Raw genomic sequence first — 18,801 nt, 5'->3', positions numbered from 1 at the left:
AGTGCTGGTATGTACTATTTACTCTGAAACAGGAAAGAGATGAAGATTTCTGTTTGTAAGAGGAAAATGATTTTAGCAACCGTTACTAAAATCGATGGCTGTTTCCACACAGGACTGTTGAGAGGAATTAACTTCAGTTGGGGGAAACAGTGAGCAGACTTTTGCTGCTTGAGGTATGACACATTTCTAACAAGACTCGGTAATGCTGGAAGCTGTCATTTTCCCTATGGGAACCGGTAAGCCATTTTCTTAAGTTTAAGTAAAAGAATAAAGGGCTTCATTAGGGCTTAAAAAACTGGTAGACATTTTTCTGGGCTAAAACGATTACTTTACTAAGTATATTTGGCAGATTATTACTTTTAATAGTTGTTAAATCTTGGGGATTGTTTTAATAAAAACGGCAGGCACTGTATTGGACACCTTTTTCACTGGGGGCCTTTTCTAGTCATAGACAGAGCCTCATTTCTTCTGTTATGTGTGATCAGTCCACGGGTCATCATTACTTCTGGGATATAACTCCTCCCCAACAGGAAATGCAAGAGGATTCACCCAGCAGAGCTGCATATAGCTCCTCCCCTCTACGTCACTCCCAGTCATTCTCTTGCACCCAACGACTAGATAGGATGTGTGAGAGGACTATGGTGATTATACTTAGTTTTTATAACTTCAATCAAAAGTTTGTTATTTTACAATAGCACCGGAGCGTGTTATTGCCTCTCTGGCAGAGTTTGAAGAAGAATCTACCAGAGTTTTTACTATGATTTTAACCGGAGTAGTTAAGATCATATTGCTGTTTCTCGGCCATCTGAGGGAGGTAAAAGCTTCAGATCAGGGGACAGCGGGCAGATGAATCTGCATTGAGGTATGTAGCAGTTTTTATTTTCTGAATGGAATTGATGAGAAAATCCTGCCATACCGTTATAATGACATGTATGTATACTCTACACTTCAGTATTCTGGGGATGGTATTTCACCGGAATTACTCTGTTAAAAGTACACTAAACCTTTTAATAGGTATTTATCATGTTAAACGTTTTTGCTGGAATGTAGAATCGTTTGCATTTTCTGAGGTACTGAGTGAATAATATTTGGGCATTATTTTTCCACTTGGCATTTGCTTGTTTTAATTGTGACAGTTTCGTTTCTCTCTCACTGCTGTGTGTGAGGGGGAGGGGCCGTTTTTGGCGCTCTTTGCTACGCATCAAAAATTTCCAGTCAGTTACTCTTGTATTTCCTGCATGATCCGGTTCATCTCTAACAGAACTCAGGGGTCTTCAAACTTCTTTGGAGGGAGGTAGATTCTCTCAGCAGAGCTGTGAGACTTATATATTGACTGTGATTAAAAACGTTGCTCTGTAATTTTTATTTTCAAATTTAATTATTGTTACTTTACTAATGGGAACAAACCTTTGCTAAAAGTTGTGTTGTTTTTTAAGGATTGATGCTATAACTGTTTTTCAGTTCATTATTCAACTGTCATTTAATCGTTTAGTGCTTCTTTGAGGCACAGTACGTTTTTGTTAAATAAGATTGTAACCAAGTTGCAAGTTTATTGCTAGTGTGTTAAACATGTCTGATTCAGAGGAAGATACCTGTGTCATTTGTTCCAATGCCAAGGTGGAGCCCAATAGAAATTTATGTACTAACTGTATTGATGCTACTTTAAATAAAAGCCAATCTGTACAATTTGAACAAATTTCACCAAACAGCGAGGGGAGAGTTATGCCGACTAACTCGCCTCACGTGTCAGTACCTGCATCTCCCGCCCGGGAGGTGCGTGATATTATGGCGCCTAGTACATCTGGGCGGCCATTACAGATAACATTACAAGATATGGCTACTGTTATGACTGAAGTTTTGGCTAAATTACCAGAACTAAGAGGCAAGCGTGATCACTCTGGGGTGAGAACAGAGTGCGCTGATAATACTAGGGCCATGTCTGATACTGCGTCACAGCTTGCAGAGCATGAGGACGGAGAGCTTCATTCTGTGGGTGACGGTTCTGATCCAAACAGATTGGATTCAGATATTTCAAATTTTAAATTTAAATTGGAAAACCTCCGTTTATTACTAGGGGAGGTTTTAGCGGCTCTTAATGATTGTAACACTGTTGCAATACCAGAGAAATTGTGTAGGTTGGATAAATACTTTGCGGTACCGGCGAGTACTGACGTTTTTCCTATACCTAAGAGACTAACTGAAATTGTTACTAAGGAGTGGGATAGACCCGGTGTGCCGTTCTCACCCCCTCCAATATTTAGAAAGATGTTTCCAATAGACGCCACCACACGGGACTTATGGCAAACGGTCCCTAAGGTGGAGGGAGCGGTTTCTACTTTAGCTAAGCGTACCACTATCCCGGTGGAGGATAGCTGTGCTTTTTCAGATCCAATGGATAAAAAATTAGAGGGTTACCTTAAGAAAATGTTTGTTCAACAAGGTTTTATATTGCAACCCCTTGCATGCATCGCGCCGATTTCGGCTGCGGCAGCATTTTGGATTGAGTCTCTGGAAGAGAACCTTAGTTCAACTACGCTGGACGACATTACGGACAGGCTTAGAGTCCTTAAACTAGCTAATTCATTCATTTCAGAGGCCGTAATACATTTAACCAAACTTACGGCTAAGAACTCAGGATTCGCCATTCAGGCACGTAGGGCGCTGTGGCTAAAATCCTGGTCAGCTGATGTAACTTCTAAGTCCAAATTACTTAATATACCTTTCAAGGGGCAAACTTTATTTGGGCCCGGTTTGAAAGAAATTATCGCTGACATTACAGGAGGTAAGGGCCACGCCCTGCCTCAAGACAAAGCCAAAGCTAAGGCTAGACAGTCTAATTTTCGTCCCTTTCGGAATTTCAAAGCAGGAGCAGCATCAACTTCCACTGCACCAAAACAGGAAGGAGCTGTTGCTCGTTACAGACAAGGCTGGAAACCTAACCAGTCCTGGAACAAGGGCAAGCAGGCCAGGAAACCTGCTGCTGCCCCAAAGACAGCATGAACCGAGGGCCCCCGATCCGGGACCGGATCTAGTGGGGGGCAGACTCTCTCTCTTCGCCCAGGCTTGGGCAAGAGATGTTCAGGATCCCTGGGCGCTAGAGATCATATCTCAGGGATACCTTCTAGACTTCAAATTCTCTCCCCCAAGAGGGAGATTTCATCTGTCAAGGTTGTCAACAAACCAGATAAAGAAAGAAGCGTTTCTACGCTGTGTACAAGATCTGTTATTTATGGGAGTGATCCATCCGGTTCCGCGGTCGGAACAAGGACAAGGGTTTTACTCAAACCTGTTTGTGGTTCCCAAAAAAGAGGGAACTTTCAGGCCAATCTTGGATTTAAAGATCCTAAACAAATTCCTAAGAGTTCCATCGTTCAAAATGGAAACTATTCGGACAATCTTACCCATGATCCAAAAGGGTCAGTACATGACCACAGTGGATTTAAAGGATGCTTACCTTCACATACCGATTCACAAAGATCATTACCGGTATCTAAGGTTTGCCTTCTTAGACAGGCATTACCAGTTTGTAGCTCTTCCATTCGGATTGGCTACGGCTCCAAGAATCTTCACAAAGGTTCTGGGTGCCCTTCTGGCGGTACTAAGACCGCGAGGAATTTCGGTAGCTCCGTACCTAGACGACATTCTGATACAAGCTTCAAGCTTTCAAACTGCCAAGTCTCATACAGAGTTAGTTCTGGCATTTCTAAGGTCGCATGGATGGAAAGTGAACGAAAAGAAGAGTTCTCTTTTTCCTCTCACAAGAGTTCCATTCTTGGGAACTCTTATAGATTCTGTAGAAATGAAGATTTATCTGACAGAAGACAGATTAACAAAGCTTCTAAATGCATGCCGTGTCCTTCATTCCATTCAACTCCCGTCAGTAGCTCAATGCATGGAGGTGATCGGCTTAATGGTAGCAGCAATGGACATAGTTCCCTTTGCACGTCTACATCTCAGACCGCTGCAATTGTGCATGCTGAGTCAGTGGAATGGGGATTACTCAGACTTGTCCCCTACTCTGAATCTGGATCAAGAGACCAGAAACTCTCTTCTATGGTGGCTTTCTCGGCCACATCTGTCCAGGGGGATGCCATTCAGCAGGCCGGACTGGACAATTGTAACAACAGACGCCAGCCTACTAGGTTGGGGCGCTGTCTGGAATTCTCTGAAGGCTCAGGGACAATGGAATCAGGAGGAAAGTCTCCTGCCAATAAACATTCTGGAATTGAGAGCAGTTCTCCATGCCCTTCTGGCTTGGCCCCAGTTAAAAACTCGGGGGTTCATCAGATTTCAGTCGGACAACATCACGACTGTAGCTTACATCAACCATCAAGGAGGGACAAGAAGCTCCCTAGCAATGATGGAAGTATCAAAGATAATTCGCTGGGCAGAGTCTCACTCTTGCCACCTGTCAGCAATCCACATCCCGGGAGTGGAGAACTGGGAGGCGGATTTCTTGAGTCGTCAGACTTTTCATCCGGGGGAGTGGGAACTTCATCCGGAGGTCTTTGCCCAAATACTTCGACGTTGGGGCAAACCAGAGATAGATCTCATGGCGTCTCGCCAGAACGCCAAACTTCCACTCTACGGGTCCAGATCCAGGGACCCGGGAGCGGTTCTGATAGATGCTTTGACAGCACCTTGGAACTTCGGGATGGCTTATGTGTTTCCACCCTTCCCGCTGCTTCCTCGATTGATTGCCAAAATCAAACAGGAGAGAGCATCAGTGATTCTAATAGCGCCTGCATGGCCACGCAGGACTTGGTATGCAGATCTAGTGGACATGTCATCCTGTCCGCCTTGGTCTCTACCTCTAAGACAGGACCTTCTGATACAGGGTCCATTCAAACATCAAAATCTAACTTCTCTGAAGCTGACTGCTTGGAAATTGAACGCTTGATTTTATCAAAACGTGGTTTTTCTGAGTCGGTTATTGATACCCTGATACAGGCTAGGAAGCCTGTTACCAGAAGGATTTACCATAAGATATGGCGTAAATACCTATACTGGTGCGAATCCAAAGGTTACTCCTGGAGTAAGGTTAGGATTCCTAGGATATTGTCCTTTCTACAAGAAGGTTTAGAAAAGGGTTTATCGGCTAGCTCATTAAAGGGACAGATCTCAGCTCTGTCCATCTTGTTACACAGGCGTCTGTCAGAAAATCCAGACGTCCAGGCCTTTTGTCAGGCTTTAGCTAGGATCAAGCCTGTGTTTAAAGCTGTTGCTCCGCCATGGAGTTTAAACTTAGTTCTTAACGTTTTACAGGGTGTTCCGTTTGAACCCCTTCATTCCATTGATATAAAATTGTTATCTTGGAAAGTTCTGTTTTTAATGGCTATTTCCTCGGCTCGAAGAGTCTCTGAGTTATCAGCCTTACATTGTGATTCTCCTTATCTGATTTTTCACTCAGACAAGGTAGTTCTGCGTACTAAACCTGGGTTCTTACCTAAGGTAGTCACTAACAGGAATATCAATCAAGAGATTGTTGTTCCATCCTTGTGTCCAAATCCTTCTTCAAAGAAGGAACGTCTTCTACACAATCTGGATGTAGTTCGTGCCCTCAAGTTCTACTTGCAGGCAACTAAGGATTTTCGACAAACGTCTTCCCTGTTTGTCGTGTACTCTGGTCAGAGGAGAGGTCATAAGGCTTCGGCTACCTCTCTCTCCTTCTGGCTTCGTAGCATAATTCGTTTAGCCTATGAGACTGCTGGACAGCAACCTCCTGAAAGAATTACAGCCCATTCTACTAGAGCTGTGGCTTCCACTTGGGCCTTTAAGAATGAGGCCTCTGTTGAACAGATTTGCAAGGCTGCAACTTGGTCTTCGCTTCATACTTTTTCCAAATTTTACAAATTTGACACTTTTGCTTCTTCGGAGGCTATTTTTGGGAGAAAGGTTCTTCAGGCAGTGGTTCCTTCTGTATAATGAGCCTGCCTATCCCTCCCGTCATCCGTGTACTTTTGCTTTGGTATTGGTATCCCAGAAGTAATGATGACCCGTGGACTGATCACACATAACAGAAGAAAACATAATTTATGCTTACCTGATAAATTCCTTTCTTCTGTTGTGTGATCAGTCCACGGCCCGCCCTGTTTTAAGGCAGGTAAATATCTTTTAAATTATACTCCAGTCACCACTTCACCCTTGGTTTCTCCTTTCTCGTTGATTCTTGGTCGAATGACTGGGAGTGACGTAGAGGGGAGGAGCTATATGCAGCTCTGCTGGGTGAATCCTCTTGCATTTCCTGTTGGGGAGGAGTTATATCCCAGAAGTAATGATGACCCGTGGACTGATCACACAACAGAAGAAAGGAATTTATCAGGTAAGCATAAATTATGTTTTTCGCGCCTCTAATGCGCAGTTGTTTTTGGAAAGCATGGCATGCAGATGCATGTGTGAGGAGCTAAGAACCACTGAAAAAGCTTATAGAAGGCATCATTTGGTATCGTATTCCCCTCTGGGCTTGGTTGGGTCTCAGCAAAGCAGATACCTGGGACTGTATAGGGGTTAAATGTAAAAACGGCTCCGGTTCCGTTATTTTAAGGGTTAAAGCTTTCAAATTCGGTGTGCAATACTTTTAAGACTTTAAGTTACTGTGGTGAAATTTTGGTGAAATTTGAACAATTCCTTCATACTTTTTCACATATTCAGTAATAAAGTGTGTTCAGTTTGAAATTTAAAGGGACAGTAACGGTTTTATTGTAAAACGTTTTTTGTGCTTTGTTGACAAGTTTAAGCCTGTTTAACATGTCTGAACCATCAGATAACGATGTTCTATATGTATGAAAGCCAATGTGTCTCCCCATTTAAATATATGTGATATATTTGTGTCATAATGTCCAAACAAAGTAGGGATAATAATGCCATAGATATGATATTGCCCAAGATGATTCCTCTAATGAGGGGAGTAAGCATGGTACTGCATCATCCCCTTCTGTGTCTACACCAGTTTTGCCCACACAAGAGGCCCCTAGTACATCTAGTGCGCCAATACTTATTACCATACAACAATTAATGGCTGTAATGGATAATTCTATTGCATGCATTTTTTCCAAAATGCCTACTTATCAGAGAAAGCATGATTGCTCTGTTTTAAACACTGAAGAGCAAGAGGACGCTGATGATATCTGTTCTGACATACCCTCACACCTATCTGAAGGGGCCAGGAGGGAGGTTTTGTCTGAGGGAGAAATTTCAGATTCAGGGAAAATTTCTCAACAAGCAGAACCTGATATTGTAACTTTTAAATTTAAATTTCAACATCTCCACGCACTACTTAAGGAGGTATTATCTACTCTGGATGATTGTGACAATTTGGTCATTCCAGAGAAATTAGGTAAGATGGACAAGTTCCTAGAGGTTCCGGTGCCCCCCGATGTTTTTCCTATACCCAAGCGGGTGGCGGACATAGTAAATAAGGAGTGGGAAAGGCCCGGCATACCTTTTGTCCTCCCCCTATATTTAAGAAATTAGTTCCTATAGTCGACCCCAGAAAGGACTTATAGCATACTGTCCCCAAGGTCGAGGGGGCGGTTTCTACTCTAAACAAACGCACTTCTATTCCTATAGAAGATAGTTGTGCTTTCAAGATCCTATGGATTAAAGGTTAGAGGGTTTGCTTAAAAAGATGTTTGTTCAGCAAGGTTACCTTCTACAACCAATTTCATGCATTGTTCCTGTCACTACAGCTGCGTGTTTCTGGTTCGAAGAACTAGAAAAGTCGCTCAATAAAAAATCTTCGTACGAGGAGGTTTTGGACAGAGTTCAAGCTCTTAAATTGGCTAACTCTTTTTTATTTTAGATGCCGCTTTGCAATTAGCTAGATTAGCGGCGAATAATTCAGGGTTTGCTATCGTGGCGCGCAGAGCGCTTTTGCTTAACATCCCTTTCAAGGGTAAAACACTGTTTGGCCCTGACTTGAAAGAGATTATTTCAGACATCACTGGGGGAAAGGGCCACGCCCTTCCTCTGGATAGGTCTTTTAAGGCTAAAAAGAAGCCAAATTTTCGTCCCTTTCGCTGAAACGGACCAGCCTCAAATTCTACACCCTCTAAGCAAGAGGGTAATACTTCTCAAACCAAGCCAGCCTGGAGGCCGATGCAAGGCTGGAACAAGGGTAAGCAGGCCAAGTCACCTGCCACTGCTACCAAAACAGCATGAAGTGTTGGCCCCCGATCTGGGAAGGATCTGGCGGGGGGCAGACTTTCTCTCTTTGCTCAGGCTGGGGCAAGAGATGTTCAGGATCCTTGGGCGCTAGAAATAGTTTCTCAAGGTTATCTCCTGGAATTCAGGGAACTACCCCCAAGGGGAAGGTTCCACGGGTCTCAATTATCTTCGAACAGACATTCTTACACTGTGTAGAAGACCTGTTAAGCATGGGAGTGATTCATCCTGTCCCATTAGGAGAACAAGGGATGGGTTTTTACTCCAACCTGTTCATAATTCCCAAAAAAGAGGGAACATTCAGACCTATTTTAGATCTCAAGATTCTAAACAAGTTTCTAAGGGTTTCATCATTCAAAATGGAAACCATTCAAACTATCCTTCCTACCATCCAGGAAGGTCAATTCATGACCACGGTGGACTTAAAGGATGCGTACCTACGTATTCCTATCCACAAGGAACATTTTTGGTTCCTAAGGTTCGCCTTTCTGGACAAGCATTACCTGTGGCACTTCCATTCAGATTAGCCACTGCTCCAAGGATTTTCACAAGGGTACTAGGGTCCCTTCTAGCGGTGCTAAGGCCAGGGGGCTTTGCAGTAGTACCTTACTTGGACGACATCCTGATTCAAGTGTCGTCTCTGTCAAAAGCAAGGGCTCATACGGACATTGTCCTAGCCTTTCTCAGATCTTACAGGAGGAAAGTGAACATAGAAAAAAGTTCTCTGTCCCCGTCAACAAGAGTTCCCTTCTTGGGAACAATAATAGTTTCCTTAGAAATGAAGGTTTTTCTGACAGAGGCCAGAAAATCAAAACTTCTAAGCTCTTGTCAGGTACTTCATTCTGTTCTTCTTCCTTCCATAGCGCAGTCCATGGAAGTAATAGGTTTGATGGTTGCGGCAATGGACATAGTTCCTTTTGCACGAATTCATCTAAGACCATTGCACCTGTGCATGCTCAGACAGTGGAATGGGGATTATACAGACTTGTCTCCGATGATACAAGTAGATCAAATAACCAGAGATTCACTCCGTTGGTGGCTGACCCTGGACAACCTGTCACAGGGAATGAGCTTCCGCAGACCAGAGTAGGTCATTGTCGCGGCCGACGCCAGTCTGGTGGGCTGGGGCGCGGTCTGGGAACCCCTGAAAACTCAGGGTCTATGGTTTCGGGAAGACTCTCTTCTCCCGATAAACATAATGGAACTGAGAGCGATATTCAATGCTCTCAAGGCTTGGCCTCGACTAGCAAAGGCCAAATTCATAAGGTTTCAATCAGACATCATGACGACTGTTACATATATCAACCATCAGGGGGTAACAAGGAGTTCCCTGGCGATGGAGGAGCATCCGGGGGAGTGGGAACTCCATCTGGAAATCTTTGCCCAAATAACTCAATTATGGGGCATTCCAGACATGGTTCTGATGGCCTCTCGTCAGAACTTCATGGTCCCTTGTTACGGGTCCAAATCCAGGGATCCCAAGGCGACTCTATTGGATACAATAGTAGCACCTTGGATCTTCAACCTAGCTTATGTATTCCCACCGTTTCCTCTCATTCCCAGGCTGGTAGCCAGGATCAATCTGGAGAGGGCTTCGGTGACCTTGATAGTTCCTGTGTGGCCACGCAGGACTTGGTATGCAGACCTGGTGAATGTGTCATCGGCTCCACCATGGAAGCTACCTTTGAGACAGGACCTTCTTATTCAGGGTCCATTCGAACATCCGAATCTGGCTTTCCTCCAACTGACTGCTTGGAGTTTGAACGCTTGATTTTATCAAAGCGTGGGTTTTCAGATTCTGTAATAGATACTCTTATTCAGGCTAGAAAGCCTGTAACTAGAAAAATTTACCATAATATATGGAAAAAATATATCTGTTGGTGTGAATCTAAAGGATTCCCATGGAACAAGATAAAAATTCCTAAGATTCTTTCCTTTCTACAAGAAGGTTTGGAGAAAGGATTTTCTGCAAGTTCTCTGAAGGGACAGATCTCTGCTTTATCTGTTTTACTTCACAAAAGGCTGGCAGCTGTGCCAGACGTTTAAGCGTTTGTTCAGGCTCTGGTTAGAATCAAGCCTGTTTACAGACCTTTGACTCTTCCCTGGAGTCTTAATCTAGTTCTTTCAGTTCTTCAAGGGGTTCCGTTTGAACCCTTACATTCCGTAGATATTAAGTTATTATCTTGGAAAGTTTTGTTTTAGGTTGCAATTTCTTCCGCTAGAAGAGTTTCTGAGTTATCTGCTCTGCAGTGTTCTCCGCCCTATCTGGTCCATGCAGATAAGGTGGTTTTACGTACTGAGCCTGGTTTTCTTCCGAAGGTTGTTTCCAACAAAAATATTAACCAGGAGATAGTTGTACCTTCTTTGTGTCCGAATCCAGTTTCATAGAAGGAACGTTTGTTACACAATTTGGACGTTGTCCGTGCTCTAAAATTCTATTTAGATGCTACAAAGGATTTCAGACAAACATCTTCCTTGTTTGTTGTTTATTCTGGTAAAAGGAGAGGTCAAAAAGCAACTTCTATCTCTCTATCTTTTTGGCTTAAAAGCATCATCAGATTGGCTTATGAGACTGCCGGACGGCAGCCTCCTGAAAGAATCACAGCTCATTCCACTAGGGCCGTGGCTTCCACATGGGCCTTTAAGAACGAGGCTTCTGTTGATCATATATGTAAGGCAGCGACTTGGTCTTCACTGCACACTTTTACCAACTTTTACAAATTTGATACTTTTGCTTCTTCTGAGGCTATTTTTGGGAGAAAGGTTTTGCAAACCGTGGTGCCTTCCATCTAGGTGACCTGATTTGCTCCCTCCCATCATCCGTGTCCTAAAGCTTTGGTATTGGTTCCCACAAGTAAGGATGACGCCGTGGACCGGACACACCTATGTTGGAGAAAACAGAATTTATGTTTACCTGATAAATTACTTTCTCCAACGGTGTGTCCGGTCCACGGCCCGCCCTGGTTTTTTAATCAGGTCTGATGATTTATTTTCTTTAACTACAGTCACCACGGTATCATATGATTTCTCCTATGCAAATATTCCTCCTTTACGTCGGTCGAATGACTGGGGAAGGCGGAGCCTAGGAGGGATCATGTGACCAGCTTTGCTGGGCTCTTTGCCATTTCCTGTTGGGGAAGAGAATATCCCACAAGTAAGGATGACGCCGTGGACCGGACACACCGTTGGAGAAAGTAATTTATCAGGTAAACATAAATTCTGTTATTATATTTATTAACCCCTAATCTGCCCCCCCCCCAACGTCGCCGCTACCTTACCTACATTTATTAACCCCTAATCTGCCGACCGGACCTCGCCGCTACTCTAATAAATGTATTAACCCCTAAAGCTAAGTCTAACCCTTACCCTAACACCCCCCTAAATTAAATATAATTTTAATCTAACAAAATAAATTAAATATTATTAACTAAAGTCTTCCTATTTAAAGCTAAATACTTACCTGTAAAATAAACCCTAATATAGCTACAATATAACGAATAATTATATTGTAGCTATTTTAGGATTTATATTTATTTTACAGGCAACTTTGTATTTATTTTAACTAGGTACAATAGCTATTAAATAGTTAATAACTATTTAATAGCTACCTAGTTAAAATAATTACAAAATTACCTGTAAAATAAATCCTAACCTAAGTTACAATTAAACCTAACACTACTATCAATAAATCAATTAAATTAATTAACTACAAGTACCTACAATTAAATATAAACTAAACTAAATTACAACAAATTTAAAAAAATTACAAGAATTTTAAGCCAATTACACCTACTCTAAGCCCCCTAATAAAATAACATGCAGGCATGCCCCAAAGAAATCAGCTCTTTTGCCTGTAAAAAAACCCACCCCCCAACATTACAACCCACCACCCACATACCCCTACTCTAACGCAAACCCCCCTTAAATAAACCTAACACTACCCACCTGAAGATCTCCCTACCTTGAGTCGTGTTCACCCAGCCGGGCACCGATGGACCAAAAGAGGACATCCGGAGCGGCAGAAGTCTTCATCCTATCCGGGCAGAAGAGGACATCCGGACCGGTAGACATCTTCATCCAAGCGGCATCTTCTATCTTCATCCATCCGGAGTGGAGCCATCTTCTTCCAGCAGACGTGGATCCATCCTTCTTCCACGATGCCTACTCGCCGAATGAAGGTTCCTTTAAATGATGTCATCCAAGATGGCGTCCCTCGAATTCCGATTGGCTAATAGGATTCTATCAGCCAATCGGAATTAAGGTAGGAAAAATCTGATTGGCTGATTGAATCAGCCAATCAGATTCAAGTTCAATCGGATTGGCTGATCCAATCAGCCAATCAGATTGAGCTTGCATTCTATTGGCTGATCGGAACAGGATGTCCTCTTCTGCCCGGATAGGATGAAGACTTCTGCCGCTCCGGATGTCCTCTTTTGGTCCATTAGTGCCCGGCTGGGTCAACACGACTCAAGGTAGGGAGATCTTCAGGGGGGTAGTGTTAGGTTTATTTAAGGGGGGTTTGGGTTAGAGTAGGGGTATGTGGGTGGTGGGTTGTAATGTTGGGGGGTGGTATTGTGGGGTTTTTTACAGGCAAAAGAGCTGATTTCTTTGGGGCATGCCCCGCAAAAAGCCCTTTTAAGGGCTGGTAATAGAGCTGTTAACTTTTTTAATTTAGATTAGGGTAGGGAATTTTTTTTATTTTGGGGGGCTTTGTTATTTTATTAGGGGGCTTAGAGTAGGTGTAATTAGCTTAAAATTCTTTTAATCTTTTTTTATTTTTTGTAATTTAGTGTTTGTTTGTTTTTTTGTAATTTAGTTTATTTAATTGTAGGTACTTGTAGTTAATTGATTTAATTTATTTATTGATAGTGTAGTGTTAGGTTTAATTGTAACTTAGGTTAGGATTTATTTTACAGGTAATTTTGTAATTATTTTAACTAGGTAGCTATTAAATAGTAAATAACTATTTAATAGCTATTGTACCTAGTTAAAATAAATACAAAGTTGCCTGTAAAATAAATATAAATCCTAAAATAGCTACAATATAATTATTCGTTATATTGTAGCTATATTAGGGTTTATTTTACAGGTAAGTATTTAGCTTTAAATAGCAATACTTTAGTTAATAATATTTAATTTATTTCGTTAGATTAAAATTATATTTAATTTAGGGGGGTGTTAGGGTTAGCCTTAGCTTTAGGGGTTAATACATTTATTAGAGTAGCGGCGCGGTCCGGTTTGCAGATTAGGGGTTAATACTTGAAGTTAGGTGGCGGCGATGTTAGGGAGGGCAGATTAGGGGTTAATACATTTATTATAGTGGGGGCGAGGTCCGGTCGGCAGATTAGGGGTTAATAAGTGTAGTTAGGTAGCGGCAACGTTGGGGGGGGGCAGATTAGGGGTTAATAAATATTAAGTAGGTGTCGACGATGTTAGGGGCAGCAGATTAGGGGTTCATAGGGATAATGTAGGTGGCGGCGGTGTGCGGTCGGCAGATTAGGGGTTAAAAATATTTATTATAGTGGCGGCGATGTGGGGGGGCCTCGGTTTAGGGGTACATAGGTAGTTTATGGGTGTTAGTGTACTAACCCAAAAATAGTTTTAACTTATAGCTATAAAGTTGCCATAAGATTGTTTTTTACAAATATAGCACAGTTTTTACAGATATTCCGTTTGCAAGTAAAAATCACTTACTTTGCCGTTGCTGTCATTTGAAAATGTCTGTCTGGCTCCCCCCCTTTTTCATCATCCGTGACATCATGATCTTCTTCTGATACCTGTATTTTTCTAACTTACTCGTAACCGAAAGTTACCAAAGTTGTTCCAAGAAATCAAGGGTAAAAGGTTAAAAAAACAACAATTTTTTTAACTAAAATTTAATCTGTACCTGCTTGCTTGAATGAAACAATAGACTGCAGTGTTTTTGTTGAATTTCTTTTCACAGATGATATAATCTTGAAATATTTGTATTATAGAACTGTTTGAGACTTGAATAGAAATTTTGATCATAGTCACCATAATGCAGTTGCAGTTATTTTTAGATTTATTAAGATATATCTTAAGCCATCTGTGAACTGGCATTGATGGGATTTTTAAAAATATTTTTTTGTAGTCAAGCTCCAGAAGTATACATTCTGCATTAGTCTTAAGTGTTGTATTCTCCTATTCTCACAGAAAATAATCTCATCATTTAGTTTATGTATGTGAAGAAAAGATATACATGTTCTGCATTATGAGTCCTTAAAGGGACAGTATACACCCATTTTCATATAACTGCGTGTAATAGACACTACTATAAAGAATAATATGCACAGATACTAATATTAAAATCCAGTATAAAACTGTTTAAAAACTTACTTAGAAGCTCCCAATTTAGCTCCGTTAAAAGGGTAGCTAGAGCACCCACTTCAAGTGGGAAATAACAGACACTTCCCCTCCTCCTTCCTCTGCATATGAAAAGACTCTTTAAACAAACAGGAGCAAGCTAGAGTAGATATACCTCGGTATTCTCCTAAAACTTTGGGGCTTGGTTAGGAGTCTGAAAATCAGAGCAATGTTATTTAAAAATAAGCAAAACTATACATTTTTTTTAAAAAGAACCTGCATGGGCTATATAAATGGATTACCTAGAAAACATTTATGCAAAGAAAAATCGAGTGTATAATGTCCCTTTAAGGATCCTATTGACCTGTAGACATTTCCAGAACTTGGGTCAAAAGGTCAGGACTGGTCTTAGGCATCAGTAACAAGCCTATTGGCTGTCTGTATCCATACCAGGTACCTGAATCAAGCTAGTGGGCATCTGGGTAAAATAAAATATATTTTTTTTCTCTGTTTATAGGGAAAAATGGAGGAAGTACATCATACCTGTCTGTTGTCTTCCACAGCTCCTAGTGACCCTGTCAGGAGTCACTGATGACATCATCCATCTCCCCATAGATGATGTCATTAGACTATTATATAATACAATAAGTAGTGCATGTAATAGTTGATTTTATGTTATGGATTAATTTTAGTGCGTAATTTGTTGTATACTCAACTTCATGTCTCTTTATCTCTTCTAGCCTTGCTATATGAAAGTGCAGCACTGGGTAGAGGAAAATATCTTCTCTGTGTATATATTTGGCATCTGTATCCTTATTGTGCAGGTGAGCGAAAAAATCCTGAGCTTTCATGCTCTCTCTCATTGAATACAAGTTTTTTTTCTTAATTAGTTTACATGTGTTTTTTTCCTGTTTTTTGTCCCTAGGTTTTTGGATTGATATTCTCCATGCTGATGTACTGCCAAGTCCTCAGAGCTGAAAAATATTACGAATAGTGACAGTAACCCGCACTAAATCTTATAAACTGTCCCTATGCCGTTCTTTTGTGCCCAGTTGTTATACCTTACATGCACAAGGATAACAAACTGCTTAAACGTAGCTCCAAAAAGTGGAGTCTTTTCTAATAATCTTCTGCTCAGATGATGAATAATCACTGGATACATCAAGCGCTGTGCAAGTGGAAATGATCTTCTTCAATCTAAAACAATGGCTTCATTATAAGTGTTTATATAACAAAACTTTGACCAAATGCTTTGACTTCTTGAGGATGAAGAACTGATGTATTTTTAGCATTGAAGTCTACATAAACTTAGCTACTTCATAGCCACATCCTGTAAGCGAACAACTCCATAATACCTTGCTTGGCATTGACAACCAAGTCGCGTATCTCCAGCATGCACCAAGTATTATTATTGTTATTATAATTCATTTGTATAGTGCTGCAAAATTCCGTAGAGCTGAGCAATAACAAATACATAGTTCATTCTGTAAACTTAGAACACAAAAAGTCAGTCTAGAAATCATACAAAGGCAATAATGACCCAACAAGCACAACCATATGACTATAGTCAGCTTTACAAGCATTGTGTGTCAGTCTGTGGCCTTCACAACATACTGTGTGTATAATAAAAATGCTCTTTTTTACATAGGTTTGAAGTTCAAGCTTCCATTGGTTGCTGATTTTATAATATATATAATGGCAGAAAATATCAACTGAATATATGAGAGTTACTACTCACGTTGATTATAGTGCTGCCTATATGAGTGAGGACTACAGTGATGATTCATTTAAAGGAAAAAAAGTAATGGTGAAAGTAGGAATTTTAATAGCAATTTACTCAAAAGTAGGAATTACAGTAACAAATTACTTTATGTAACCTATGGGGTAATGTGTTGTCTTTATAGGATGCTTTAAAGGACTAGGTTTATTTTATCATAATAAAGGGCATTATGATACTTATAGACATTTCCTTATACTTTGCATATTATTGTTTTGCTTTATTATTTTTTTTGCCTTTAAATTTGCTTTGCATTTGAGAGATGGTTGAGTGATTAAAGGTTGAGTGATTAAAGGGACATTGGATTGTTATGAAAGTATCAATGCATTTGATGCATTACTTAACAGAAGTTCTACAGAGCAGATATATTTAATCACGCATTTTCAATTTTTGTATATTTATACAGTAAACAGCCTCCTAACAGCCCTCCCCCAACAGATGGTGTTATCATTGCTCAGGATGATACAGCCAATCAGAGATTATGTTTCTAAGATGTCTTCTTGAAGTTAAAGGGACAGTATACACCAATATTTATATAACTGCATGTAATAGACACTACTATAAAGAATAAGATGCACAGATACTGATATAAAAATCCAGTATAAAACCTTTTTAAAAACTTACTTAGAAGCTTACAGTTTAGCTCTGTTTAAAAGGTTACTGGAACACCCACTGCAAGTGGGAAATAGCAGACACTTCCCCTCCCCCTTCCTTTGCATATGAAAAGACCCTTTACACAAACAGAAGCAAGCTGGAGTAGGTATATGTCTGTATTCTCCTAAAACTTTGGGGCTTGGTTAGGAGTCTGAAAATCAGAGCAATGTTATTTAAAAATAAGCAAAACTATACATTTTTTTAAAAAAAAGGAGAGCAAGCATCATCTTTTTATACTCACACACACACGCAATACCTTATCTTATCTCTCTATGTATACAAAAATCCAATACTTAGAGCAATTGAATATAAATATTTTTTTATATGTCTCTCCCACCTCCTACTGGCAGGATGGTTACAGCTGCTTCCTCTTGTTTACGTAGCTTTTCTATAGCCAATACTATTTTACTTTTCAGTGTAGGTGACCGTTTTAAAAGGCAAGTTATCTCAAATTAGGTAAGGAGCTATTTGTAAACAATTTAATACACTCCAGCTGGTAAAAATTTATATTTGGAAACACAACGGACAGAAAACTTTACAGTGAAATGTCCCTTTAACCAAACATTTTGGAATAAACAGAAGCTTTTATGCTGGTAGTTTGTATCTACAAACTCTCCAGTTTTTATGTTTTCCTACAGAGACAATTTATTAGAACAACATGTGAGATTGAGAGACTGTTAGTGACTATAACCCACAGTGATATAACCCAGTCTCTGCAAACTTTTTACAGTTATATTGGCTCTCGCTGTGCTTCTCCCCAATATCTTCCAGCCTGTGCTCTGTCAGCTATAACAGGTGTATATATCATGCACCCTACAAGTGTATTCTTTACTGAAACAAATTTGCATTAGCTGACATGGTGTGATTATTACTAAAGTCTGTTTTATATATTTCAATAAAACGTTTTATTATCCAATTGACTAGTGCCATTAATGACAAGTAGATATATCACTGATTTGTACAGGATACTGTTCATACTTTTACCATAAAGAATTTCCTGGTGTGCAGCAAAACCAGGACAGTTCAGTCTTATTAAATACTAGAGGGCCTATTTAACAAAGGTCTGTCGGACCTGATCCGACACTGCTGATCAGGTAAGACAGACCTCGCTGAATGCGGAGAGCAATACGCTCTCCGTATTCAGCATTGCACCAGCAGCAGAGCTGCTGGTGCAATGCCGCCCCCTGCAGATTCGTGGCCAATTGGCTGCCAGCAGGGGGGTGTCAATCAACCCGATCGTACTCGATCGGGTTGAATTGCGACAATGTTTGTCCATCTGCTCAGAGCAGGCGGACAGGTTATGGAGCAGCTGTCTTTGGACCGCTGCTTCATAACTGGTGTTTCTGGCGAGCCTGCTGGGGCCCTTAAGCTCCATCCAGAGCTTGATATATGGGCCCCTAGGTGATATGCCTGCCCAGAGGGCAGTCTATGTTTAAAAAATCCAAACCCCAAGCTAATTTTACTAAAAGTAAAAAAATTCAAATTACAGAAAAAAAATAAAGCTATCCAAAATAAAAAATGTAAACCTAAACTAATACCCCTATAAAAATAAAAAAATCCTCCCCAAAATAAAAATAGCCCCTAATCTAATACTAAACTAACAATAGCCCTTAAAAGGGCCTTTTGTAGGGCATTGCCCTAAGTTAAACCGCTTTTACTTAAAAAAAATTACCAATTACCCCTAACAGTAAAACCCCCCACCCAACCAACCCCTCAAAATAAAAAAACCGAACACTAAAAAAACCCTAAACTACCCATTGCCCCTAAAGGGGCATTTGTATGGGCATTTCCCTTAAAAGGGCTTTCAGCTCTTTTACTGCCCTTAAAAGGGCAATCTGCTCTTTTATAGCCCATTAAATCCCTAATCTTAAAAAAAAAATACT

At 40.7% G+C, this 18,801-nt stretch overlaps 1 protein-coding gene across 2 annotated transcripts in view; it reads left to right on the top strand.

Moving 5' to 3' along the window:
- The window catches only part of LOC128638710 (tetraspanin-4), a 143,915-nt gene extending 126,081 nt beyond the window's left edge, over positions 1–17,834 (top strand). For both annotated transcript variants that reach the window (XM_053690835.1, XM_053690834.1), the window contains 2 exons: positions 15,228–15,311; positions 15,413–17,834. In XM_053690835.1, coding sequence (XP_053546810.1) covers positions 15,228–15,311; positions 15,413–15,481 — 153 coding nt within the window. In that variant the 3' untranslated portion in view covers positions 15,482–17,834. The remainder of the gene's footprint in view (positions 1–15,227; positions 15,312–15,412) is intronic.
- The last annotated feature ends 967 nt before the right edge of the window (positions 17,835–18,801 follow it).

Source organism: Bombina bombina, chromosome 8 (assembly GCF_027579735.1).
Source record: "Bombina bombina isolate aBomBom1 chromosome 8, aBomBom1.pri, whole genome shotgun sequence".
NCBI lineage: Eukaryota > Metazoa > Chordata > Amphibia > Anura > Bombinatoridae > Bombina > Bombina bombina.
Note: the sequence above shows the minus strand (reverse complement) of the source record. Positions and strands in the feature narration are given on the sequence as shown.